We start from the raw sequence: 26,943 nt of genomic DNA, 5'->3' as shown, positions 1-26,943 counted from the left end.
GATCAGTTTACAACTCCACCAGCAATGCATTAATGTCCCAATTTTGCCACATCCCCTCCAGCATTCATTACTCTCCCCTTCTTTCATTTTAGCCAATCTGTTAGGTGTGAGGTGATACCTCAGAGTTGTTTTGATTTGCATTTCTCTAATTATTAGAGATTTAGAACACTTTCTCATGTGCTTATTGATACTTTTGATTTCTTTACCTGAAAATTGCCTATTCATGTCTCTTGCCCATTTTTCAATTGGGGAATGGCTTGATTTTTTATACAATTGATTTAACTCCTTGTATATTTGAGTAACTAGACCCCTATCAGAGTTTTTTGTTATAAAGAGTTTTTCCCAATTTGTTGTTTCCCTTCTGATTTTGGCTGCATTGTTTTTATTTGTACAAAAGCTTTTTAGTTTAATATAATCAAAATCATTTATTTTACATTTTGTAATTTTCTCTAACTCTTGCTTGGTTTTAAAATCTTTCCTTTCCCAGAGATCTGACAAGTATACTATAAACAAGTTAAGTGAACACTGAATAGTATACTTGTCAGATCTCTGGGAAAGGAAAGATTTTATTACCCCTATTATTTAACATTGTACTAGAAACACTAGCAGTAGCAATTAGAGAAGAAAAAGAAATTGAAGGCATTAAAATAGGCAATGAGGAGACTAAGCTATCATTCTTTTCAGATGATATGATGGTCTACTTAAAAAATCCTAGAGAATTAACTAAAAAACTAGTGGAAATAATCAACAACTTTAGTAAAGTTGCAGGATACAAAATAAATGCACATAAATCATTAGCATTTCTATATATTTCCAACACATCTCAGCAGCAAGAATTAGAAAGAGAAATACCATTTAAAATTACCTCAGAGAATATAAAATACTTAGGAATCTATCTACCAAAACAAACACAGAAATTATATAAACACAACTATGAAACACTTTCCACACAATTAAAACTAGATCTAAAAATTGGAAAAACATTGATTGCTCATGGGTAGGACAAGCTAACATAATAAAAATGACCATTCTACCCAAATTAATTTATTTATTTAGTGCCATACCTATCAAACTACCAAGAAACTTTTTTACAGAATTAGAAAAAAACTATATCAGTTCATTTGGAAGAACAAAAAATCAAAAATATCAAGGGAAATAATGAAAAAAAAAACAAAACGTGAAGGGAGGTGGCCTAGCAGTACCAGATCTTAAACTATACTAAAAAGCAGTGGTCATCAAAACAATATGGTACTGGCTAAGAGACAGAAGGGAGGATCAGTGGAATAGACTTGGGGTAAATGAAGTCAGCAAGACAGTCTATGATAAATCCAGAGTCCAGCTTTTGGGACAAAAATCCACTATTTGACAAAAACCGTTGGGAAAATTGGGAAACAATATGGGAGAGATTGATCTGGGAAGTAGACTCTATAAACAACAACCACAGTGCAATTATCAATAATATGGAAATAAGTCTTGATGGATGACACATTTAAAAACCAGTGGAAATGTGCATTGGCCTTGGGGGTGGGGAGAGTAGGAGGGTGGAGGGGTGGAGGGGTGGTAAGAACATGAATTATGTAACCATGGAAAAATCTTCTAAAAAAAAAAAAGACTAGGGCATGCCAAGGAGATTTATAGGTGCAGGTGGTGGTCTACTTTGGCTAAAGCATAAAATACATGGAAAAGAATAATATGAATCTGGATTCCTGAACAGTAGGCAAAGGAACTTTACTTGGTATCAATGGGGAGTAGAGGAGTGACATGGCCAGGTCTAAGCATAAGGATTAATGGCAGTAGTAATCATGGATTAGAACCAGTAGGGGAAGGAAGATCTGATGAAAGGCTACTGTGATAGACCAGACAGACAAGAATAAAGATCAGTCAGAGCAATGGAAGGCAGAATGGATCCAAGAGAAGGCAGAATGAACATGAAAAATTGAGATAATTTTCTGAAAGCTTTCTCTTCTCCCCTCCTATCCAGGTGTCTTCTGCCAATTTCTCTTCCTCTACCTTTGTCTTACACGAAAAGACAGCATTTCCTGCTCTGCATTACAAATGATCTATTCCATCCCATTTTCTCCAGCAGATTGTCCTCTACATCAACCCTATGCTCTCACTCATTTTCAATCTTTCCCTTGCCTCCTAGCTGCTTCCCTACTAACTACAAACATGCTCATGCCTCCCTTCATAAAGTCAAAATAACCTTTACTTGATCCTTCTTCCTTTCTTTTGTGAGAGAAGGCTGTCTACAATAGATGTGTCCACGTCCTCTCCTCACACTCCTTTTTAATTCTCTGAAGTCTGCCTCCTGACCTCATCATTCAACTGAAAATGCTCTCTCCAAAATCTTTTAATTGCAAAATCTTTTTTCAATCCTCATCTTTAACCATTCTTCAATCTTTTTTACTATTGATCATCCTCTTTTCTTTGACATTCTTTTCTTTCTAGTTTGCATGACACTGCTCTCAATTGGTTCTCCTGTCCATCTCACCGCTTCTTCTCAGACTCCTTTGCTATTCTTCAGCCATGTTATGTCTGCTAACTATGTCTCCCAAGGCTCTGTACTGGGTCCTCTTCTCTTCTCCAGGAGATTTTGCTTGGTGATTTCATCAGCTCCAATGGGTCAAATTATGATCTCTATACTCATGATTCTCAAAACTCTCTAAAATTCCCTGTTAACCTTCAGGCTTGCATTTCTAATTGTTTATTAGATACCTCAGATTGGATCTGAACAGAACTGAACTCATTTCTTTCACAAACTCTTCCCCCTTCTAAACTTCCCTATTACTGTTGAGAGCACCACCATTCTCTCAGTGCCCTAGGCTCACTTTCTTTCACTCTCTATATCCACTTTGTCGACGTTTGTTGATTTTATCTTCATAACATCACTTAGTTGTATCCCTTTCTCTCCTTTGATACTGGCATCCCCATGGTGCAGGCCCTGATCACCTTAGGCCTAGACTACTGCTGATTAGTCTGCCTGACACGATTCTCTCCCCACTCTGGTCCATCATCTCTTCATCTGTTAAAGTGACCTTCCTTAAGGACAGGACTAACCATGCCCTGCCCCCAATAAATTCCAATGGCTCTCTGTCACCTGTAAGATCAAATGTAAAATCTTCTGCTTGGCTTTTAAAACCTTTCACATAGAGGGCAGCTGGGTAGCTCAGGATTGAGAGCCAGACCTAGAGACGGGAGGTCCTAGGTTCAAATCTGTTTTCAGACACTTCCCAGCTGTGTGACCCTGGGCAAGTCACTTGACCCCCATTGCCTACCCTTACCACTCTTCGGCCTTGGAGCCAATACACAGTATTGACTCCAAGACGGAAGGTAAGGGTTTTTAAAAACAAACAAACAAACAAACAAAAAACCTTCCACAACATGTTCTCTCCCTCTATATCCCCTCTGACCTTTCCAGTCTCCCCCCCCCCATTTCCCCACTCCCAGTCCAGGTACACTAGCCTCCTTGTTTTTCCTCAAACATGATAGTCCAGGTCTTGATTATAGGCATTTTTCACTGGTGGTCTCCCATTTCTGGAACATTCTCCCTTCTGGCTTCCTTTAAGTCCCAGCTATAAATCCTACTTTCTATGGGAAACTTTTCCCAATCCCTCTAAATTCCAATGCCTTCCTTCTGTTGATTATTCCCCATTTTCCCTGCATATCACTTATTTATATATGTTGTTTCCATGTTAGCGCTTTGAGCACAGGCTCTGTCTTTCCCAGTGCTTAGCACAGTGCCTGGTATATTGATAGTCAGGGAATATTTATTAAGTGTCTTTATCTATCCATCCATCCATCCATCTATCTATCTATCTATCTATCTATCTATCTATCTATCTATCTATCTATCTATCTATCTGTGTCTATCCNTCTATCTATCTATCTATCTATCTATCTATCTATCTATCTATCTATCTGCCTGTGTCTATCCATCCATTTATCCAGACAGCCATCTATCTTGTTCAGTTGTGTCTGACTCTTTTGTGACCTGATAGACCATACTCTGTCCCTGGGGTTTTCTCAGCAAAGATACTGGAATGGCTTGCTATTTCCTTCACCATTGGATTAAGGCAAATAGAGATTAAGTCACATAGCTTAGTAAGTATCTGAGGCTGGATTTAAACTCAGGTCTATTCCTGACTATAGGCCCAGTGCTCTATCCACTGAACCATCTAAGTTGCCTCTTACCCTATCCTACTTAGGCTTTAATCCTGGAAGAAAAATTAGATGGTATTTAGTAAATGACTTAACAGATAAACAAGTAAAAGATTTTAAGAAAGTCTTGACCACAATACTATGCAAAAAACAAACCCTAAAAGCTAGACATGATATAAAATTTAAAACTTATGATGAATCTATCAATTCTCCCAGCCACAAATTTGTGCTTCTAATCAACAGTTCTTTAATACCACATGTTTAAAGTTGTATAAGATAAGAAATCAGTAAATTTAGCCCACGAGTTTGTATAAGAAAGGAAGTTACTGAAGTTAAGAGAAATCAATATAATTTCTTCTGTGGACACATAAATAATAAATAATTTTAAGGTTTGAAAGAATCCTAGAGGTTTTATTTTCTGTCTCTTATCATTTGTAAAAGAGAACCTTGCTAGCACTGTCAGTAGGATATGCCATCTAAGATATTTTCTAGAATGACTATAGGTTGCTTTGGTCAAGTTACATATATATATTTTAAGGTTTGTTTTTTTGTTTTGTTTTTTGAGGGAGGGAGGTGACCACAGAGGACAAAGCTGAGGGGTAGGGATAGGAGGAGAGGGAGAGAGAAAGGAAGAGGAGAGAGAGAGAGGGAGAGAGAGCATGTGAGAGAGCGCAGCACCTACTGTATAGTAAAGTTAACATAGTTGTTAAAAGTTAAAGCCAAAAATTGTCTGTAGGTTTGAGTACTCTTTGAGATTTTAGGCATCCACTGCAGGGGATGGGTCTTAGAACATAACCCCTGCAGATAAGGCAGGACTACTACTGTATAGTACTATAGAATAATGTACAATATACTTTATTATTACTGTGTTTAATTTTGGTAATGTCTTACTGTGTATTTATCAATTGGACTTTATTATACATATGTATGCATAAGAACACATTATATATAAGATCAGTAGGTATCTAAGTATTTCCATTATCCATGTTCTTGCTGCCCCCAAACGAAGGATCACTGAGGTTGGCTAACATTCTCTGAAGGGCAACAATAGAATTTAATGTAATTTGTACTTATTCTTTAGTTTCACTAATTTTCCTTGAAGAATGAAGGACAGCTTTTATCACATTTTCCTAGAATGTATAAAGTAGAGTCTACCTTCTAGGAAAATTCCCATTATCTTTTAAATACTAAACTACATTTGCATGGCTTTTTCACATGATCAGAAGAAACTTTCTGCCTAAAGCCTTAGCTAGAATTAAAGCTGAATCAATGCTAGTACCAACTATGTCTAAGACACCACAGACAATTCTGTAAGTCCAGTTTAATTGATCTCTAATCCACTGCAGAGATGACTGTTTAGAGCAGCCCAGAAGGATTTTCCAAGACAGAAAATGGTAACTATTTAACCAGCTGTAAACCCCAAGAAAGCCAAGTGCAGTTCTGATGTGAAGGTTCTAAGCAATCTGTTAACTATTAAAACTCTCTAAAAATAGTGAGTGGAAAAGGTACAGAAAGTCTGTATCTGAAACACTGGCACTTTTCAGACACTTCTACACCACCAGGTTATTATCCAACACCATCTGCCCTTTGGATAGGCTCTTGTTAAATGTGTGCCAGAGCTCTATTCTGGCTAGACCACAGCCAGCCTTGTTCTGGCCCACCATCTCCTGGTCAACAATTGGGGGGTGGGAGATTGGGAATGGAAAGGAGAAACAATGCTTCTCTTTAGACCCTTGCATGTGTTACCACTTTGTATTACTAGTCATTTTCTACCTTAGATCAGTTTCCACATGCATCCAGACCTTCCTCACTATGTCTGTATTGTATGTGTCAGCATGACATCAGCTCTTCTGCCCCTAACAGGGTCTGTGAGGTGGCAACTTACAATGGTGCTTTGAGTTACATACAACAAAGCCCTTTACCCCCATTTTAGATTTCTGAATTTTTTTTCTCCTTCCATTTAAAATTCCTTTTTCTCTTAATAAAGCCTGTGAAGAAGAAAAGGGTTTTGGCAGACCTGAAGTATGAAACTGGGTTGGAACTGTTGCAAAAGGTCTTTGGCAACATAAGCTTAATTTTGAAAAAATAAATAAATAAAATTGCTGCATGGCAACATCTAATGACAACTGGTTTACTGAGATAAAAAGAAATCCAATTTTTATTCATTTGGGAGGGGAAAATCTGATTTTTGAAACACGAGCAGCTTTTTCTTTTAAAAATCTTCCGTCTTCCTCACATTTATTTTCCCAAATCCAACTTAATCAAGAACTTTGCAAGGGGCTGAAAGCTATTCTTTCAAAGTTCCAAAAGAGCCCAGCTTGTTCACACTCTACTTGGTCCTCCCTGCAGGCCTTAAGAACAGGATTCATTGCTCAGTTTGACTCAATTAGCAAAAAGACTTCCTCACAAAACAGTCTGTAAATAGATATTCAGGCTAAATATTTACCTTCATACAATCAACCTTCTTATCTTGATGGTATGTAGAGCAAGTAATGGTTTGCTCACCATCAAATCTGTTTATTTAATCACAATGAATGCTGTAACAAATCACTCTACTGAAATAACTAAATATGCAGGAAACTATGAGAAAACTGGAAAAATCTACTAACTCTGAGGCCCCTAGACTGTGTAAGTCACTGGCATATGCAACTCATTTTCTAGTTAATTCCCTCTAGGGACTGAGTCTGCAGTCCACATGCGGGATCAAATTTCATTAGCAGTTGTAGGAAAATGCAAGCCCTATGTATTTGCAAGTCAAAACTAGTGAAGGCAAAGGCTAGGCTTACCATCTTCACTTACTTTTTTTTCTCTGGGAAAGGATTTTAGCTGATAGAAAACATTTGTTGAGAGCACAAAGGAGGAAGTTTAAAAGAAAGGATTCAGCTTGGAAAGAGACAACCAACCCTCAGCCATAATTCTGAAACTATGGCATAACATTTTGCCTGGTGTTGTGTCAAAGATGATAGAATCTTAACTCTTGATTTCACAATTAAGGCTTAAAATGACAAAGGCCCAGAAAGAAAAGAAAAACGTAAGACACAATTTTCAGCTAATTCCACATCTTCTCTCATTTCTGTGGCTTAGTCTGAAATTCAAACTGAATTTACTCTGTTTAAAAAAAACATCAGATTATGGCCAACTGTGAAACTAAGTTGAAATTGAAACCCACAATTAACTCACTACCTTCTCAAAGCAAAAAATAGATATTGACTATAATAGCCGCCATATACTTAAACTATTGATTTTCCCCAATGCACTAGAAAAGTGAATGGCTTATTGTTCAAGTGTGTAATTTGTCCCGTCCTTACCTTTGTTGAAGCAGAATCTCCCTTCTCAAACATCATCTTAAGTCTGTTGAGTGGGATGTTATATTTCTCTATTTTGCCAGCAGCATCTGAATTCTCACTGGCTTCAAATTTTCCTATTTCTTGCTTGGATTCTCTCAGGCAATTTTCCATTTTACCAGTCTCTAGTGAATGGACTTTAATCTCCTCAATCTGATCGTTGGAAGACTGAGCCTGGATATTAGCTTCGGAAAGGGAGTGAAATCTAGATCTCGTTTTAGCCTCTTCAGTTTGAGTAGCTCTAGCTACTGAGGAAGTGCTGTTTTCCACTGGAACACTGGGTTGGTCGACTTTCGGTCTCACCTCAGCACTGCTGTTCTGGGGAGATTCTGTCTGAGGCTCCACTCCCAGCTCTGGATTCTCCCACTTTTTCTTTAACACGCTCAGAGTTCCCTTTCTAAAATTCTGGGGGAAGTTCTCCACATTCTAGAAGAAAGAGAAGTTACTGCTAGTTATAACCTGTCTGTCGAAGCATCAAACATATTCTCTATAAAATAAAAGTTAAAACTCCAAGCTGCTCCTTACTCACTGCTGTCTCAGACAGCTGTGAATAGTTACAACTGTGCCACATGGAGAAAGCCTACACCCCAGGGGTGGGAGGGGGGAAGAGAAAGAAAGTCAGAGGCTGAAGCAGGAAGTGATAAAACAGGAGAGACTTATAAGGACAAAATGGGAAGAAGGAAAAATGTAGATTTAATGGTAGTTACCTTAGAGACAGAGGTTTTCTTTCACTCTAAGAATCAGCAGAAAAAGGAACACTACCCATATTCTGGGAACTTTAAATATTATGTCTAAATTAGTAAGAATTTAGCATAAGATTTTTATGGAACAGAGTTTGAGGGCAGCTGAAAGCACACAGCTCATTATAGATAGTAATGAGCTAAAACATGTTAGAAATAATTTTTATGTGCTTGCATAAATTATCATTTCTAATCTCCCCCCCTTTCTATCTCATTTATTCTCACGGATTCACTTATCACTTTTATGAAGAAAATCCCCAGATCTATCTGCCTGAGTTCCAATCCTACATCTCTAAAGCCTATTTATCTTTCTCTACCTAAGTCTGACAGGATCAACTCAAGTTCAACAAGTCCAAAACTGCATTTACCTCTAATCCTGCCAGACACTATCAATCATCCAGGCTGATTTTTCCATCACCCTCAGTCCCATCTCCACATCCATTTAACTATAAAGACCTCTGTTCTTTCACTTCTGTGATACTGTTGCCGCACTTCTTCCCTGGACAAAATTAAGAGCCTTCTATCTGGTCTCCCAGTCTGAAGCCATTCCTATTTCCAATTCAATCTTCCCAGAACTATCAATATAATCTGCTCAATGTCTAACAAATTATTAAACTGATCCCACATCTCCCTGTTATCTATAGAAAATATTCAAACTTTTTCTCCCAAAACATTATGTATGTAAATCATTTTGCAGATCTTAAACTCATTGTTCCTATAAGAATGTCAACTGCTGTTGTATTATTATTGTTGCTGTTATTATTTCCATTAGCTTTCACAACCTGGCTCCAACCAACCTTTTTAAATCTTATCTCACACTACTTTACTAAATATACTTTACTTCCAAAAAAACTAGGCCATTAGGTAGTCCCCCATTTCATCCTTCAATCTTTCCCACTCCATGCATCCACATTTTTTTTTCCATGCTTGTAACTTACTTCTTTATCACAATCTGTGGAAATCTCCCTTTTTAATTTTTATTTCTTTTAAACCCTTAACTTCTGTGTATTGGCTCTTAGGTGGAAGAGTGGTAAGGGTGGGCAATGGGGGTCAAGTCACTTGCCCAGGGTCACAGTGTCTGAGGAAGTGTCTGAGGCCAGATTTGAACCTAGGACCTCCCATCTCTAGACCTGACTCAATCCACTGAGCTACCCAGCTGCCCCCTAAATCTCCCTTTTTTAAAAAAAAAACCCTTTACTTGTGTCTTAGAATCAATAGTATCTGTTCCTAGACAGGAGACTGATAATAGCTAGGCAAATGGGGGTTATACAGCTAGGAAGTGTGTGAGGCCAGATTTGAATTGGTTTGAATAGTAATAGAAAGATCCTTAGAGCACTCTCCTCTATTCAACAAAGACTTATTAAGCACCTAGGTAACTGGGTGCCCAGGAAAGAACACTGGGTCCAGACTGGGTCAGGGACACCTGAGTTCAAATGTGACCTCAGATACTTCCTAGCTATGTGACCCTGGGCATATCACTGCAAAACAGAGATAATAATAGCACTTACCTCCCAGGATGGTTATTAGTATTAAATGAGATCACTGTAAAGTGCCTAACGCATTGAATAGCACAGAATAAGTGCTTTATAAATGTTAGCTAACATTAGCTATCATCATCTATTATATATGCAAGGTACTCATAGTTCTAGGCAGAAAAAAGGAAGCAATCCTTACCCTTGAAAAGTTTACTTTCCAAAGAGAGGATATGTAAAGTAATTTCAGTGGGATTGCCTTGAAGGGACTTGGGGATTTCAAGAGATCAAGTGAAAGGAGAACATAGCAGGCACAAAGGAAATCTTCCAAGATGATGCGGAATGACTAATGGCAATTTTTGGGTCTGACCATTCAACCAATTTCGAATCTACCTAATTGGTCTATTTTCTAGTCATAGAATCTGGAAGGGACCTCAGAGGTAATCTTGTCCAAATTACACCAATTTGTATAAGGAATACCTGCTAAAGTATTCCCCCATTCCCATTCTAAGGGATTTATTAAAAGGAATGCTGTCTACATCTAGAGAAAGAACTGTTGGAATAGAAATGCAGGAGAAAGCATATGATTTATTACTTGTTTATCTGCATATAGAATTTGGGGTTTTGGTCCTATAAGATTACTCTCTTAGTTATACATGTATAACCCAATGGAATTGCTTGTCAACTCTGGAAGAAGTGAGGGAGACAACATGAATCCTATAACCTTGAAAAACGTGTACATTTGTCACTGGAATAAAAAAAAAGAAAAAACTGTTAAAAATAAAATAGAATATCCAATGTTACAACCAGTGGAAATGTGCGTCGGCCATGGGTGGGGGGAGAGCGGGGGGGGGGGGTGAAGGGGAAAGTAGGTAAACAGATTAAAAATGAATATTAATAAATGCTTAATAATAAATAAATAAATTTTTAAAAAAGAAAAAAAAATAGAATATCCACCCACCCAAAAGGGCTGTCCAACTCTTGCTTGACAAACTTGTAGTATGTGGAAAACAATGACCTTTTTAAGCAGTCCATTATACTTTTGGACAGCTCTATTAGCAAATTTTGCGAAATAAAGGGCTGAAATCTAAATTTACAACTTTGAACCATTCCTCCTGATTCTGCCTTTTGGAGTCAAGTAAAATAAACTCAATCCTCTTCTCCCAGGACAGTTCTTAAATTACATGGAGACAATAATCATGTCTTCTTAAGACTTCTATGCCCCAAGCTAAAAGGCTCTAGTCTAGTTTCTTAGATTATTCTTTGTAAAAATAATAATAATAATTATTATTATTACTTTTATTCATATAATTTAATGTTTGCAAAGTTTTTTTTAAATAATTTTTATTTTTTTAGAAAAGTTATCATGGTTACATGATTCATGTTCTTACTCCCCCCACCCCCCACACACCCATAGCTGATGTGCATTTCCCCTGGTTTTGACATGTATCATTGATCAAGACTTATTTCCAAATTATTGATAGTTGCATTGGTGTGCTAATTTCAGGTCTACATCCCCAATCATGTCCGCCTCAACCCATGTGTTGAAGCAGTTGCTTTTCTTCTGTGTTTCCTCTCCTGTAGTTCTTCCTCTGAATGTGGGTAGCGTTCTTTACCATAAGTCCCTCAGAATTGTTATGGATCATTGCATTGCTACAAGTACAGAAGTCCATTAAATTCTATTTTATCACAGTGTATTGGTTTCTGTAAACAATGTTCTTTTGGCTCTGCTCCTTTTACTCTGCATCAATTCCTGGAGGTCTTTCCAGTTCACATGGAATTCCTTCGGTTTATTATTCCTTTTAGCACAATAATATTCCATCACCAGCATATACCACAGTTTGTTCAGTCATTCCCCAATAGAAGGGCAGACCCTCATTTTCCAGTTTTTTGCCACCACAAAAAGCGTAGCTATAAATACTTTTGTACAAGTCTGTTTATCTATGATCTCTTTGGGGTACAGACCTAACAATGGTATGGCTGGATCAAAGGGCAGGCAATCTTTTATAGCCCTTTGAGCATAGTTCCAAATTGCCATCCAGAATGGTTGGATCAGTTCACAACTCCACCAGCAATGCATCAATGTCCCAATTTTGCCACATCTACTCCAACATTCATTACTCTCCCCTACTATCATTTTAGCCAATCTGCTAGGTGTGAGGTGATACCTCAGAGTTGTTTTGATTTGCATTTCTCTAATTATTAGAGATTTAGAGCACTTTCTCATGTGCTTATTGATACTTTTGATTTCTTTATCTTAAAATTGCCTATTCATGTCCCTTGCCCATTTATCAATTGAGGAATGGCTTGATTTTTTATACAATTAATTTAACTCCATGTATATTTGAGTAATTAGACCCCTGTCAGAGTTTTTTGTTATAAAGAGTTTTTCCCAATTTGTTGTTTCCCTTCTGATTTTGGTTGCATTGTTTTTGTATGTACAAAAGCTTTTTAATTTAGTATAATCGATCATCCCATTCACATTCAGAGTTATAATTATCAGTTGTGTATTCCCCAACATTTTGGTATCCCTTCTTAGTTCTACCCCTTCTTCTTAGGCTATTTCCTTTTAAACCAGTAACCCTTGTCCTCTCCCTTGATTTACTACCCTTTCTACCCCCTCCCTTGTTATTCCCCTATTTTTATTTTTAAGGCCTAATGAATTCCTTCTCCCTTCTCCTCCCCTCCCTTTTTTGACCTCTCTGCTCCCCTTGGTTTATCCCTTCTGACTTTCTCAGTAGGGTTAGATAGAGTTTTATATCCCAATGGATAATATAGCTACTCTTCCCTCTCAGGGTTAATTCCACTGAGAGTAAGGTTTAAATATTACCTCTTAATGTTCTCTTCCTCTCCTTAAAATAGTATTCATCTCCTCCCCTTCCCATGCCCTCTTTGTGTGTAAGAGAATATCCTATTTTTCTTATTCATTCAAGTTTCTCTTGGTGTCCTCTACTATTCACCCCCCCTCTTTCCCACCCACCTCATCATCTTAGACCATTTAGTACTCCAACCTCTCCCTGTGAATAATTCTTCTAATTACTATAATAGTGGATACTATAATAGTGAATAGAGTTCACTACAGAGAATTACACATAACATTTCTCCATATAGGAATACAAATAATTAGATCTTATTGAAGCTCTTAAAGAGGCAAATTTAAAAATAAGAGTTTTCTTTCTTTCCCCTCTGTTTCTTATTTACCTTTTCATGTTTCTCTTGGTTTTTGTGGTTGGATTTTGAACTTTCCATTTAGTCCTGGTCTTTTCTGTGCAAATACCTGGAATTCTTCTATCTTGTTGAATGCCCATACTTTCCCCTGGAAGTATATAGTCAGATTTGATGGGTAGGTGATTCTTGGTTGTAGACCCAGTTCTCTTGCCTTTCTGAATATCATATTCTAAGCCTTGAGGTCTTGTAGTGTGGAGGCTGCCAGATCCTGTGTGATCCTGATTGGGGCTCCTTGATATCTGAATTGTCTCTTTCTGGCTTCTTGTAAAATTTTTTCTTTTACTTGAAGTTCTTGAATTTGGCTATTATATTCCTGGGGGTTGTCTTTTCAGAGTTTAGTGTAGAGGGTGATCTATGAATCCTTTCAATGTCTACATTACCCTCTTTTTGTAGAACTTCAGGGAAGTTTTGCTGAATAATTTCCTTTAGTATAGAGTCCAAATTTCTATTAATTTCTGCTTTTTTCAGGAAGACCAATGATTCTCAAATTATCTCTTCTAGACCTGTTTTCTTGATCTGTCAATTTCTCAGTGAGATAGTTCTATTTTATCAGTCTTTTGACTTTGCTTTATTTGTTCTTGTTGTCTTGAGAGATCATTGGCTTCTACTTGCCCAATTCTTGTCTTTAGAGACTGGTTTTCTGCTATATTCTTTTGATTTTCCTTTTTGATTTGGTCTATCCTGTTTTCTAAGCTGTTTGATTTTGGTCTCCAATTTGCTCATCAATTCTTTTGATTTGGGGACATCTTTTTCTAATTGCCCAATACTAGCCTTTAGAGACTGGTTTTTGGCTATGATCTTTTGGCTTTCCTTTTGAATCTGGTCTGTTTGGTTTTTCAAGGCTTCCAGCTGGTCATTTCTGGTCTTCAATTTGCTTATCAATTCATTTGATTTGTGAGCCTCACTTTCTAATTACGAAATTCTGCCTTTTAAACTGTTATTTTCTTGACAGTTCTCTACCATCTTTCTTATAATCTCAGATTTGAACTCTTCAATAGCTTGTGACCAGTTTTCATTTTTTGGGGAAGGTTTGGATATGGTTACTTGTTTGTTCTCCTCTGCTGTTTGCTCTGTTGTCTGGATTTTTTTCTGTGTAAAAGCTGTCAAGTGTTAAAGATTTCTTCTTGATCTTTTTCTTCTGGGGTTCTTGTCTCTGGCTTGCCATTGTTAGCCCAGCGCCCTCTCAGCTTTATGCTCATGTTCAGGGTCTGTCTGTGCTCTTTGGGCTCCTGAGGTCTCAGGTCTAGTTGTTCTCAGGGTCAAGCCTCCTGGTGGTCCTCTTGCTTGTTCCTCTGCCTGAAACTCCTTTAATAGTCTCAGGGCGCTGCTTCCACAGTCATGCACCCCTCTGCACTTGGTCCCCACTCATGGTCCGCACCTGGGCTCAGAATCTGAATCTGCAGCTGCAACTGCGCCTGTGCTCAGGGTCTGTGTTCAAAGTCCGCGAGCTCTTTAGCCTCTTGGGGTCTTAAGTCTTGCTCCTCTCAGTAAGAGGTCCTGGTGACCCCAGGTAGCTTTTAAGGACTTAATGGATGCCCCAAACTTGCTCTAACTCTTGTGCACTGGTTTTGGTCCTGTAGGTGGTGGTGGTGGGGGAGGGGTTGCTCAGCTTGCATTTTATGAGAGCTGTTTCACCCCCTTATAGCATGGAAATGCCCCAATCCCATGTACCTTCAATGCTGCGCCCTGTTGTGGGGTCCCTTCATTCATCTGGATTTGTTTTTATGTCCCCTTGAGGAGTCCTATATGTTTTGGTTAGGAGAGGTTAGGCAGCTGCTTTTTACTCTGCCGCCATCTTAACCTGGAACTTTGCAAAGTTTTTTTTGCAAATATCTCATTTTATCCTTACAGCAACCCTGGGAGGTAGGTGCTATCATTTATCCTCATTTTACAGATGAGAAAACAGGTAAACAAAGATTAAGTGATTTGTCCACAGGTTGTATGTATGGCTGAATTTGAATTCAGGCCTTCCTTACTTGAAGTTCTATACTATATATATATTGTCACCTAGCTACCTATAAAATCATCTATAGGCTCTTCATCAATCTGGTCCTCTTCCCCTAGATGTTAAGTCACATACCTCTATCTTGTCTAGAAAAAAAGTGTGGGAGATAAACCATTTCCCTAAATTCAGATATATCATGTCTATACAGTATTTCCTTGATAATCTACTAGAGGAGTAATTTTAGGAAGAAAACCAGAAAAAGGAATGCATTTTGTTAGGCACTTCCTGTTCCTGATGAAGCTATTCTGAGTAAGGACTACTTCCCTTTCTTAATTCTCACAAACCATCCTTTTAAGAGTATGTTCTAAAATTTTGTCAGGAACCTAAGCCAAGCTTGCCAGCCCATGGTTTGAAGAAACTGTTTGTCTGTTTGTCTGTCTGTTTGTCTGTCTCCTCAAATCAGGACATGTCTACCTCTTGATTTTCTTAGCAAAATTCAAGGATACATTATTAAAGGAATAGTTCATGAGCATTTAGGGAGAAAAAAAATTGATAAGAGACAGCAAGGTGCAAAAAGATTGGGTACCTAGTGCAATTATCAATAAAATGGAAATAGGTCTTGATCAATGATACATGTAAAACCTAGTGGAATTGCACGTCAGCTATGGGGGAGGGGGTTGGAGAGGAGGGAAAGAACATGAATCATGTAACCATGGGGGGAAATCTGAAATTAATTAATTAAATAAAAGATTTCAATTCAAAAATAAAATAAAGATTGGGTAGACATTTGCTTGTACATAAGTATTTCTTTTTCTCTTTCTTTTTTTTTTTTTAAACCCTTACCTTCTGTCTTGCAGTCAAAGGCAGAAGAGTCATAAGGGCTAGGCAATGGGGGTCAAGTGACTTGCCCAGGGTCACACAGCTAGGAAGTGTCTGAGGTCACATTTGAACCTAGGACCTCCTGTCTCTAGGCCTGGTTCTCAATCCACTGAGCCACCCAGCTGCCCCCTAAATAAGTATTTCAATGTTGTCTCCTCCATCAAATTATGAGCTTATATAAAAGCAGGAACTGTCTTTTATTGTTCTTGTTTCCCCAACACTTAGCATAGGTGTTTGGAATATAGTAGGTGCCACATAAATGTCTACTTACTGATGTCATGGCATACTAACCTCATTTCTGTTTTGATACTATTCTAAATCAGGGTTACTTCTGTACATGTCATATTCTTCTCCTTAAACTCCTCAGATGCAGAGACTATAAATTCTCTACTTCTGTATCTCTGGCATAATGCTTCAAAGTTGCTTAATGTAAATTTGTTTAGCACAATTCTAATATCTTTTACAAATATACTTGGGAAGAATACAGTAAAATTAATATGACCTGAGAGAGTAATTCTCTTTTTCATCTTAAACCTTCCTGAATATGAACCTCACCCTAAGCTGAACCTTCATTCATCATAGAATACAGTACTGCAGATTTCTCTCAGTTAAACCATTATTTACAGACTTCATATCCGAAAGAGTGGTGGGTTTGGAGCCCGATATCCTAGGTATAAACCCTGGTGCTACTCCCCAATACCTCTGTGACCATCAACAAGCCAGGGAGCCTCTCTGTGCATGTTTCCTTGTGTATAAGCTCTAAGTTGGTTTTGATGACCTCCAATTTCCCTTCCAGCTCTATATCTCTAATCCTATGAATCTCAGAAATTAGAGAGACCTCTGTGTGACCATCTAGTCCAACTCATATGTAAAAAGAATCGCTACCAATACAGGCTACCCAAATAAGTGGTCATCTAGCCTCTGCTTAAAGTGAAAACTACCATCTTGAGGTTTGCACTTTGGGACAATTCTAATTGCTAGGAAGTTTTTCCTAATGTGAAGTTTAAATTGTCCTATTTTTAATTTTCACCCCAAAATTCCATTTCTTCAGTCCTTGTATGACACTGAAATGCCCTCAAGGCCCTTCATCCTGTATGGATGTTCTCCAGCTTGTCAAAGTCATTCTTAAACCATGATACCCAGAACTGAACATCCACCAACTTACTCCCTTTCCCATTCCTCTAAATGGAGGATAAGCTTGCATTAGTTTTTTTGATTCCCCCATCACACTGCTGACCCATAATGAATTTGCAGTTCACTTAAACCCCCAGAATCTTTCCAGAAAAACTGCTTTTACCATGGCTGCTCTGCTGCATCCTTGGGAAACTGGCTTTTTGTGTCCAAGTAAAAGGCTTTACATTTATCCTTACTAAGCTTCATCTTCTTAGATTCCCAATCTCACTTTCATACAGGTCAAAAAATATTCAGCTGAATGAACACATCCTATGCTGAAGAATCCAAGGGAAAAAAAAATAGAGCATTCTCAAACAGATCCCCTGTATTGGAGACTGAAATCCATTCATGCATGCCCTTCCTGTCCCTTATTGTCCATGTCCTATTCAAAAGTACCACAGTGACTCTACACATTGTGCTGTGGGCTTTCCTCGCTTTCTTCCTGCATCCTGAGTGTACCAATGAAGCATTCTGGTTGTCTAGCTGTTATCCCTCATTCTCATCATGTGACCAGCTCATCTCTCCTATCATACTTTACTTGAGAGCAATAAACTTTTTAGAGATGCCTGTAGATTCCTGCATTTTATGAATCTTCAACCAGCTAACTGGATTAGGGGTCAATACATTTGGTTTTACTGATCCAACCATTCTGGAGAACCATTTGGAACTATATCCGAAGGGCTATAAAACTGTGCATATCTTTTGACCCAGAAATACCACTACTAGGTCTATATCCCAAAGAGATAAAAGAAAAAGGAAAAGGACCTACTTGTACAAAAATATTTATAGCAGCTCTTTTTTGGGGTAGCAAAGAATTGGAAATTGAGAGGATGCCCATCAATTGAGGAATGTCTGAGCAAGTTGTGATATATGGTTGTGAATACTATTTGCTATAACATATAAGGGGTAAGATGCTTTCAGAAAACCCTGGAAAGACATACATGAACTGACACAAAGTAAAGTAAGCAGAACCAGGCGAAAACTGTACATGGTAACAGCAATATTGTACAACGATCAACTGTGAATGACTTAACTATTCTCATCAATCCAAGGCAATTAAGGAGGACTTAGGATGAAAAATGATATCCACTTTCAGAGAAAGAACTGGGATGGGAGTCTGAATACAAATCAAAACACTTTTTTGGCTTTCTTTACTTTTCTTGTCTTTGGGGGGTATTTTGGTCTGTGTTTTCTTTCACATCATGGCTAATATTGAAATATTTTTTGTATGACATGGATTGCCTTCTCAGAGAAGGAGAAAGGAAAAAAGGAGAGAGAGTTTGGTACTGAAAATTAAAAAAAAATGTTGGGGCAGCTGTGTGGTTCAGTAATTTGAGAGCCAGGTCTAGAGATAGGAGGTTCTGGCTGGCCTCAGACACTTCCTAGCTGTGTAACCTGAGCAAGCCACTTAACTTCCATTGCCTAGTTGTTCTGCGTTGGAACCAATATCTTTGGAATGAGTATTGATTCTAATGGAAGATATTTTTTAAAAAACAAATGAAGAATGTAAAATTATTTTTACATGTAATTTGAAAAAAATATTTTTAAGGAAAGAAAAAAAACAGAAATTTTGTTTCAAAGCAGCATTTCCCTAAAGTGTTCTAGAAAATAATAAAACAACCTTGAGAGATAGATTCTGCTACTATCTCCATTCTACAGTTGAGGAAATCAAATCAAACAGAGGTTAAGTGACTTGTCTAAGGTCACAAAGCCAGTGTCTAAGGGTGGATTTGAACTCTGGTCTTCCTGACTCAGGATTAGTGCTCTATCCACTATGCCACCTACAACATTAAGGGAGATTCTGTTTCATAGAGGATATTCTTATTCAGGTACAAGTTGTACTAAATGACCTCTGAGCATTTCAAGAGAAAACTTCAGTGTCCCTCTTTCTCCCTCTATTAAAAATAAATTAAATATATTGAATATATTTCAACAACTTATTACAAGGCAACAATTTGGCATAAAATAGATTTTATTTCCTATATTTTACTGATTTCCTTGACTAGTATTCCATAGATAATTCATATCCAAAATCCTTCTCCATTCTACCTACTACAAGTATTATTTATGGGTATTCCTGATATATTTCAAACCTCAATTTTTATTACAAAAAAAGTTTAGGAAATGATGATTTAAGTAATTACCTCACAGAATAAGGAGCTGCAAAAATGCTGACAGGTCAAAAGCATAGAAGGGAACATTTACATTATGCAGTTGTAAGACCCCCAGGGTCATGAACTTTCTTGTCTGACCCATCCCATTAGCATGGCTAGAACATTCCAAAGAGAGGTCACGGGTTAAGAGCCCTAGGAACATGATCTGAAACTAAGAGTTACGGGTCTGGATCAGAGAGACTTTGATTGGTTCCTGAGATGTGATAGACCAGCTCAGAGAGACAGGAAGCGACATGGAGAAAAAGGCTATAAAAGATGAGACTGTAGAGGAGATTGAGGCCTTTGGCATGAGTTTTCTGGAATTGATTCTTCTACTCCAATCCATGTTGATGGCTCGGGTGGAAGACACTCTCATGGGCTGGTAAGATTCTTGCTTTGAAGAGACTACTGTGGAAATCAGAACCTTGTTGGGGAGTGAGCTGAAATTCTATGGACCAGACTTTTAGGGTGAAAGGCTAGGAAATAATTTTCTACTTCCTTTCTTATTTCTTTCTTATAGTATATATTAAATTAAGGAAAAGATGACAAGAACAAAAACCCTTGAGTTTCAATTGGTTCACAACCAGTAAATCATCTTGCTGGCCTCAGGAGCAACACTTGACTTCTCTAATCAACAGCTAAAAAAATATAAACATTTGGCATGACTGCTTAGCTGAGATGACAAGGAACTGAAGAACCCCAAGGTGACTGGCTGTAGTTCAATGAAACAGGCTCTTTTCATGGCATTATGTGCAACATGATAATTTTTTTAAATACTTACATTTCTCTTCCTATCTGCACTTGCTTCTTCAGCTGCTTTTTGGTACCTACGGAAGAAAAAAGATTAGCAGAAGATCAATAATTGTTTCAGAGGTCATGACCTGGAAGAGACTTCAAAAGTTATCTAATCCAACCTCTCATTCAACAAACAAGTTACCTGAGTTTCTGGAAGGGTAACAGGTTCAGGAAGCATCAGAGATGGGACCTGAACCCACCAAGTCCCCAAGTTCTGCCACCTAGCTCTGCCTACTCCATTCTTCTGGTCTCTAAGAAAGCTAGCTGGACTTATTTCAAATATACTGCCAGTTACTGTGATGACCTCATCTCAGGGGGAGAGTTATGAGGTATCTGATATCAAATTAGATCAGCTCTAAGGCTGATGCAATCTGGTCCAGACTGAGTTAAGTACATAAAGCCTGAATCTGGCTCAAGCATAGTTTAAAAGCTAACAAGGAACTAGAATTTCAGGGTGTTTGGGGTCCACTTTGGGAAAAATAAAGAAGGTAAGTGTGAACCTCCAAGAATTTGCATAGAGTAGAATGAAATTGGCATACTAGGGGTATTCTATCCAGGTTTGATAGGGCATTAATACCTAAGGGCCACACTCCCAGTTTTATAAAAATCTACCAATCCTATGGTACTTAGCTCCTACTCACCACAGAACATAATCAGTGTTGAACAAATTTTAAGTGTCTAGGCTGAATAAAGTTCAAAGACAATTCCTGTGAATTATTCAACAGGTAGGCTGCAGCTTGTGCCCCCAGGAATCAAACCAACAGCTAGGATGAGCTGCTTAGAGTCCTTAGGGCTAAGCCCTACTCAGCCACCATCAGTGTTAGAACTCCTCTCATCCACTACTATTGTCTGAATTCATTCCTCAAGGGTTAGGAAATTCTCACTCTTTCTTACTCTCAAAATCTCTGGCATATTAAATCCCTGTCAAACTAAGAGCAAACACTTCTCTCTAATACCTACTCTTTCATCTCCATCCACTTCCACCTTGTCCTTACCCATATCCCTCTCCAAATCTGCCCACCTCTTCTACTTGTGCCCTCTAGAATTAGCGTTTTTAATGAACAAACTTACTTTCATTTTAGACATCTTTCTCTTCTTTCTTCCTTCTCTTGGCATTCACTGCCTTCTACAATTACCCCCACCAATGATATCACATTCCTGGCCATTCTTTCTGATATGAGTTGCATTGCCTCTCATATCCCATCCCTCAAATAATCTGTCCTGGAGGAAGAAAAGGAATACTATTTCCAGACTCTTTCTACTGTCACTACTCCACTATCTTTCTTTCTGGGAGATTTATAATAAGCAAATTTTTCACCTGATTCAGACTCAGTGGCTATTATCTACTGGCCCCAAGTATATCCTTCCTTCTTTCTCAGTAAATTGGTTCAGTTTCCCGCTCTCTCCTAACTTCTGGCTCTCTCATATGACAGGACTTTAGCCTTATATTAATGCTCCCTCCTCACATACCCTAATCTATTATTTTATCAATCTGCTCAACTTCCATGACTTATTCCATCACTCTGCTTTAGCAACACATAAAGCTGACCACCCATCCATGGTCAGACATTACAGATAAATGTTCCACTCCTATTATCAAGAATTCTGAGATTCCTTTATCCTTTCATAATATTTCTTAAAAACAAACAAACAAACAAACAAAAACAACCCAACATTTATTAAGTACCTACTTAATAAAGCCAGGTACTGAACTAAGCATTTAAAAATTATTTTTAAATTTCTTATTTATTTATTTTCAACATTACTTTCTTTTTAAATTTTGAGTCCAAATTCTCTTTCTTCTTCCCACCCCTTCACACACCCATTGAGAAGACAAGTAGAGGGGAGGGAGAGAGCATGAATCATGTAACCATGGAAAAATATTCAAAAACAATTTTAAGAGAAAGCATATATGTGAAATAATGCAAAACATATTTCCATATTTGCCATATTTTTAAGAAGCAAGAAAAATAAAGTGAGAAAATTATAGTTCAATTTGTATGAAGAGTTCATTAGTTCTCACTCTGGAGGTGAATAGCAATTTTTCATCATTGGTTCTTTAGAACTGTCTTGGATCATTGTATTGATCAGAATAGCTAAGTCTTTCTCAGTCGATCGTCATCACAACATTGATGTGATTGTGTACATGTACACGATCTCCCTGTTCATCTCACTTCACTTTGCATCAGTTCATAGAGGTCTAGCCATGTTTTTCTGACACCTTGTCCCTCGTCATTTCCGATAGCACAACAGTATCCATCACAATCGTATGTCACTACTTTGAACTAAGCACTCATTTGATGTAGGTGCTATTACTTATTCCCATTTTACAGCTGAGGAAACTAGGTGTCATCTAGTTGTTTTTTTATAATCTCTTATCTCATCTCTCTCTGTCTCACTACTCCTAAATCTACTGCTTATCCTCACCAAAATTTCCAATCTCTCCTCCCCTCAAAAATTTCACAGAGGGGGCAGCTGGCTCAGTGGATTGTGAGCTAGTCCTAAAGATGGGAGGTCCTAGGTTCAAATCTAGCCTCAGACACTTCTCAGCTATGTGACCCTGGGCAAGTCACTTAACCCCCACTGCCTAGCCCTTACCATTCTTCTGCCTTGGAGCCAATACATAATATTGACTCCAAGACAGAAGGTAGGATTTAAAAAAAAAAATTTCACAGACCATCCCCTTTGCCTTGGCTACTCTCTTCTCTCTTCTCAGTCTTGATCTCTTAATGAATCAGTTCAATTCTATCTCTTCAAAAATCCCTTCAAAAATCCATTGCTCATGCCTTGCTAAACCTCACCATTGGATTAAACCCAACATCTGTCTTTTCTGCAGGGAACAGAGATAGGATGCAATCGGAAGTTTTGTGACTAGGGAAAGGAAATGCAGAACTAATGTGGAATGAGAAGAAGGCCTACATTTGGGGTGATTTGCTGACTTGTTGCTGCAGCTTCAACCTGAGGCTGACTGAATACCAAGGCAAAGAGTGGTCATGGAGATCAGGCTTTGTACTTGCAAGAAGCAGGAACAGAAATGAGCAGCAGTTTCATGTCTCCAACTCTGGAGTGGAGTCTCAGACAACCCTCAGCCTATACTGAAGCTGACAACTGAGTAACAAAAACAGGGAGCTCAAGCCAAGGAGGAACCTGTATTTTGTTGCTCTGAGTTAATAGAGCCTTCTAACTAGCTGAAGTTCTGGCTATAGAGAAGTCTAAAGTTCTGTCACCTAGACTGAAAATGGGGAGTCAGAAGTTTGCAAACTCAGTCCAGGAGACCAATGATCAGACTCTCCTTTAGATCGGAACATTCTGGGCACAATGAAAGTTTTCTCACCTGGTTGCACTACCTTGGGACTTCTCTGCCTGACTCTCCACCAAGCCCTAGGAAGTGGCTACTGGGATAACCTCATTGTCTTGTAGCTCTCATTAGCCCTGGTACTTCAACTTATCAATAACCTCTGCCTCTCTGATTATCATGAACTCCAAACCTCCATTGACAGAGAAATTTCAGCTTAAACATGTTCACCTCTCTTATCTGGTTGCACTCTGACTTGACTTCTCCAATATGCCCTAGCACCTCCCCATACAATTAGATTGTAAGCTCATTGAGGTTTTAGACAGCCACTGCAGAGAGTTGGGTCTTGGAATGTGTGTGTATCTGCAACATGTATAAACTATATTAAATTGCTTGCCTTCTCAATGGAGGTGGAGGGTGATTAGAAAGAACTTGGGAGTCAATTTTTTTAAAGGAATAGGAAAAATTGTTTTACATGTAATTGGGAAAAAAATAAAATGTTAAAAAATTCTTTAAAAACCTCAGAATAAAATGTTGATTTCTAAAATTTTTATATAAATAATGAGTCTAGTTTTCTTTTCTTTATTTTGACTTCCCTGGTATAGATATCAAGATCATATAACACAAATATAAAAATTTTTAGGATCCCTTCTTACATTATATTTTTTAGTTTATGTAGTATTAGAATTGTTTTTAATTTAATTAATTCTAAAAGATGAACTAAATATTTCTGCTTTTCTGTATTTGTGAAGATTTTATGCCTTAAAATAGTTAATTTTTGAGAGACTACAATACACAGATGAGAAATACTCCTTACTATCCCACTTAATATCTTTTAAAAATATTTTATTTTCCTGATTACATGTAATAATCATTTTCAACATACATATTCCAAAGTTATAAGATCCAAACTCTCTCCCTTCCTCTCTTCTATGAGATGGTAAACAATTTAATCTTTGACCATTTCTCAAATGGCCCCACTTAGTACTACTTTAAGTGTTTGAAATATTTTTCTTATAAATCCTGGATTTAGGGGGAGTTTATTTATGATTTTTTCAATGTCTTGCTAAGATGAAATTAGGTCCTCTATTTTGTTAACCTTGTTCTGTTAACCTTGGTGTTTTATATTTTTATAAATATAGTAGGACCTCATTTCATGCAAACTCAACACTTGCAAATTCAGGTATATGCAACGGGCAATCAAAAAATTAAAGGCAGATAAATATATAAAATAAAAAATTTTTATGACACGTTAAATCCTCACCATTTCCCCAGCTAGGGTAAAGTCTCTATCTCCCAGTATTTTACTCAGTCACACTCATTCTCACTTTGAGAAGTGTCAGTGTGAGTCATTATACTGTTTTGCCCAAATCAGAACAAAGCACTCTGTTTCATTAACACTATTTAGTTATAAATAACAGTCCCAAAGTATAACAATAGTGATGCTGATAACTCTGATAAGCATAAGAAAATAATAAGTGCCTAAGTATGTTTGTATAAGAAATTCTTATTAAACAATGGGATTCACTATTGTTTTATTGGAAATCTTGGGGTCTCTGAACTACATTTCCCATAAGTCCACTGAATTCCTGTTGCAGCGCAATGACGTAGACAGGAGGATTGAGGGGCTGCAAGTGTTGAGTTTGCATGACTTGTACTTCCTCTCTTTGCTTCCAATCCACCATGGGGAGAGCAGGAACAACTAGGTTAGCATGGTACATGGTTTCATTTTCTAATGGCTACTAATCTTTAAAACCCATAATGTTTTTAAAGTTATCCTTTTTACATTAATTTTATTTCTTACATTAATACACACAAATTTTCAATTTCAGTGAACAATCTTAAAATGTATTGGCCCCATAAAACAAAGTCTTACTGTCGTCAGCCATTTCTTTTAAATTGTCGGTTTCACAGGCATATAGTTGTGTGAAATAATTCCTAATAATTCTTTTATTTCTTCTTTCCTGGTTGTGACTACTTCCAATTCTTCCTGTTAATGTCTCTTGAATTATCCCTTCCTTTCATTTCTATAGGTACTATCCTCATTACCTCACCTGTTATTTACAACTACCTCCTATACAACCCTCCAATTTCTGTCTGCTCTAATCCATCCCACACATGACTATGAGTATAATCTTCCTCAGTCTCTACCATTTTACTTTCCTAATCAAAAGTCTAGAGCAACTTCATATTGCCTTGGATAAAAAAAATGTAGACTTGGCCTATATTTATGCCTTTTATCATCAAGGTTCCTCCTTCATATAATCTCTCCAGTCTGATTTCTCAATATTCCTTAATAATGACTTTCCACTCCAGCCAATCTTCTTTGTCTTGAGTATACCATCTGCTAATCCCAATCTCTCTGTACCTTTACTTGTATCACTTCCTCTACTACTTGTAATAAAGTTTTATACTTGTTGATATTTTGCTTTATAATTGTGCTCAGGTCCTTCCATATGTTAGTTTTAACTTTTGTAACTAAGTGGTTAACTCCTTGCCATATCTTCCAATCCCATTATATGCTTCTTGGAGATAGAAATAAAGAGCCACTCAACAAATGGTTGTTAGCTAATTCCTAGGTTAGCATCTCTAATCTTAACATGTTACACAATATGCTTCTAGGACCCTTACTCTCAAACAAGCAGTAATATTTTTTCTAAAAAGATGATACTTCTGGAGGATTATCAGTACTTACTTAGAGAATATTTCTACAATAGCAGATGACTTGTTCTTATTGACAAGAGAAATTTCTTTTGCAGTGATCCTCAACGACCATTGTCGTCTGCTAAATGGATCTGGTTCCATTTTGTCTCAATATGCTGAAATTCCTCTGGAATAAAGAAGATTGGATGATCAAATACAGAAATGAAACTATAATAATACCACCAAGCACTGACTTGAAGGAAGCAGGATAATATATTAAAAAGAACACTAGATAAGGAGTTAGGAAGCTTAATATATATGTATAGATCTCTGGGACCCCTAAAGCACTATCTAAATGTGAGCTAGTAGTAGTATTAATAGACACAAGGCAGCTGGGTGGCTAAGTGGAAAGAGAGCCAGGCCTGGACTCTGGAGGACCTGGATTCAAATCTGACCTCAGATACTTCTTAGCTGTGTGACCCTGGGCAAGTCATTTAACCTCTTTTATTAACCCTTTGGTTCTTTTGTCTTGAGTTGTTTCTAAGATGGAAAGTGAGAGTTAACAAAAGAAAAAGTATTAGTAAGTAGTCACTTTGACTCTGCTACTGTCTTTACCTCTTTCTAGTTTGTATTTTCCTTTATAAAACAAAGAGACTGAATCAAATGCTCACTTCATGCTCACTTCTGGCTCAAAAATTCAGTGCTTCTATGATTCTATGTCTGGTCCCTCCTGCAGACTCAGAATGTGCTATTTCTCCTTATATTCAATGTGAGAAGAGTATTTCCATAATGAGCATCTCAAAAAAGTTGTCATCAAGATAGGGAGAGTGGCATGAAAGATGCTGAGCCTACTTTTAGGTTCCATTTTTATCTGTCTCCTCCCAATTAAAGCCTCCAGGGTTTTTTTAAATTTTGTTATGTAAGTTCTATATGTGTTAGCATCAACCATGGTTATAGGGTCATAGGGATTTTTGTTTTCCCTTCAAGTATTTTAAAAAGTGAAGAAAACAATTTATCTAACATTTAGTTGAGAAAAGTACTATACTAGTTATCAGGTTCCAATATTTTCTAGAAATGCTTCTCCCATTCCCCCATGAATTAAATATGCTCATGATAAC

General features: G+C 37.5%; 1 protein-coding gene across 2 annotated transcripts in view; it reads right to left on the bottom strand.

Annotated features, from left to right (window-relative positions):
- LIMA1 (LIM domain and actin binding 1) overlaps nt 1-25,987 on the bottom strand; it is a 73,264-nt gene extending 47,277 nt beyond the window's left edge. The window contains exons 1-3 of one of the 2 annotated variants that reach the window (XM_044679457.1): nt 25,878-25,987; nt 19,874-19,919; nt 7,467-7,928 (exon numbers count right to left, since the gene is read on the bottom strand). In XM_044679457.1, the coding sequence (XP_044535392.1) occupies nt 7,467-7,928; nt 19,874-19,919; nt 25,878-25,987 (618 nt within the window). The remainder of the gene's footprint in view (nt 1-7,466; nt 7,929-19,873; nt 19,920-25,877) is intronic. The other variant, XM_044679458.1, reaches the window with a different exon arrangement.
- Nucleotides 25,988-26,943: the final 956 nt, after the last annotated feature.

Source organism: Gracilinanus agilis, chromosome 5 (assembly GCF_016433145.1).
Source record: "Gracilinanus agilis isolate LMUSP501 chromosome 5, AgileGrace, whole genome shotgun sequence".
NCBI lineage: Eukaryota > Metazoa > Chordata > Mammalia > Didelphimorphia > Didelphidae > Gracilinanus > Gracilinanus agilis.
The sequence above is the reverse complement of the archived record's forward strand: the minus strand, read 5'-3'. Positions and strand labels throughout refer to the sequence as shown.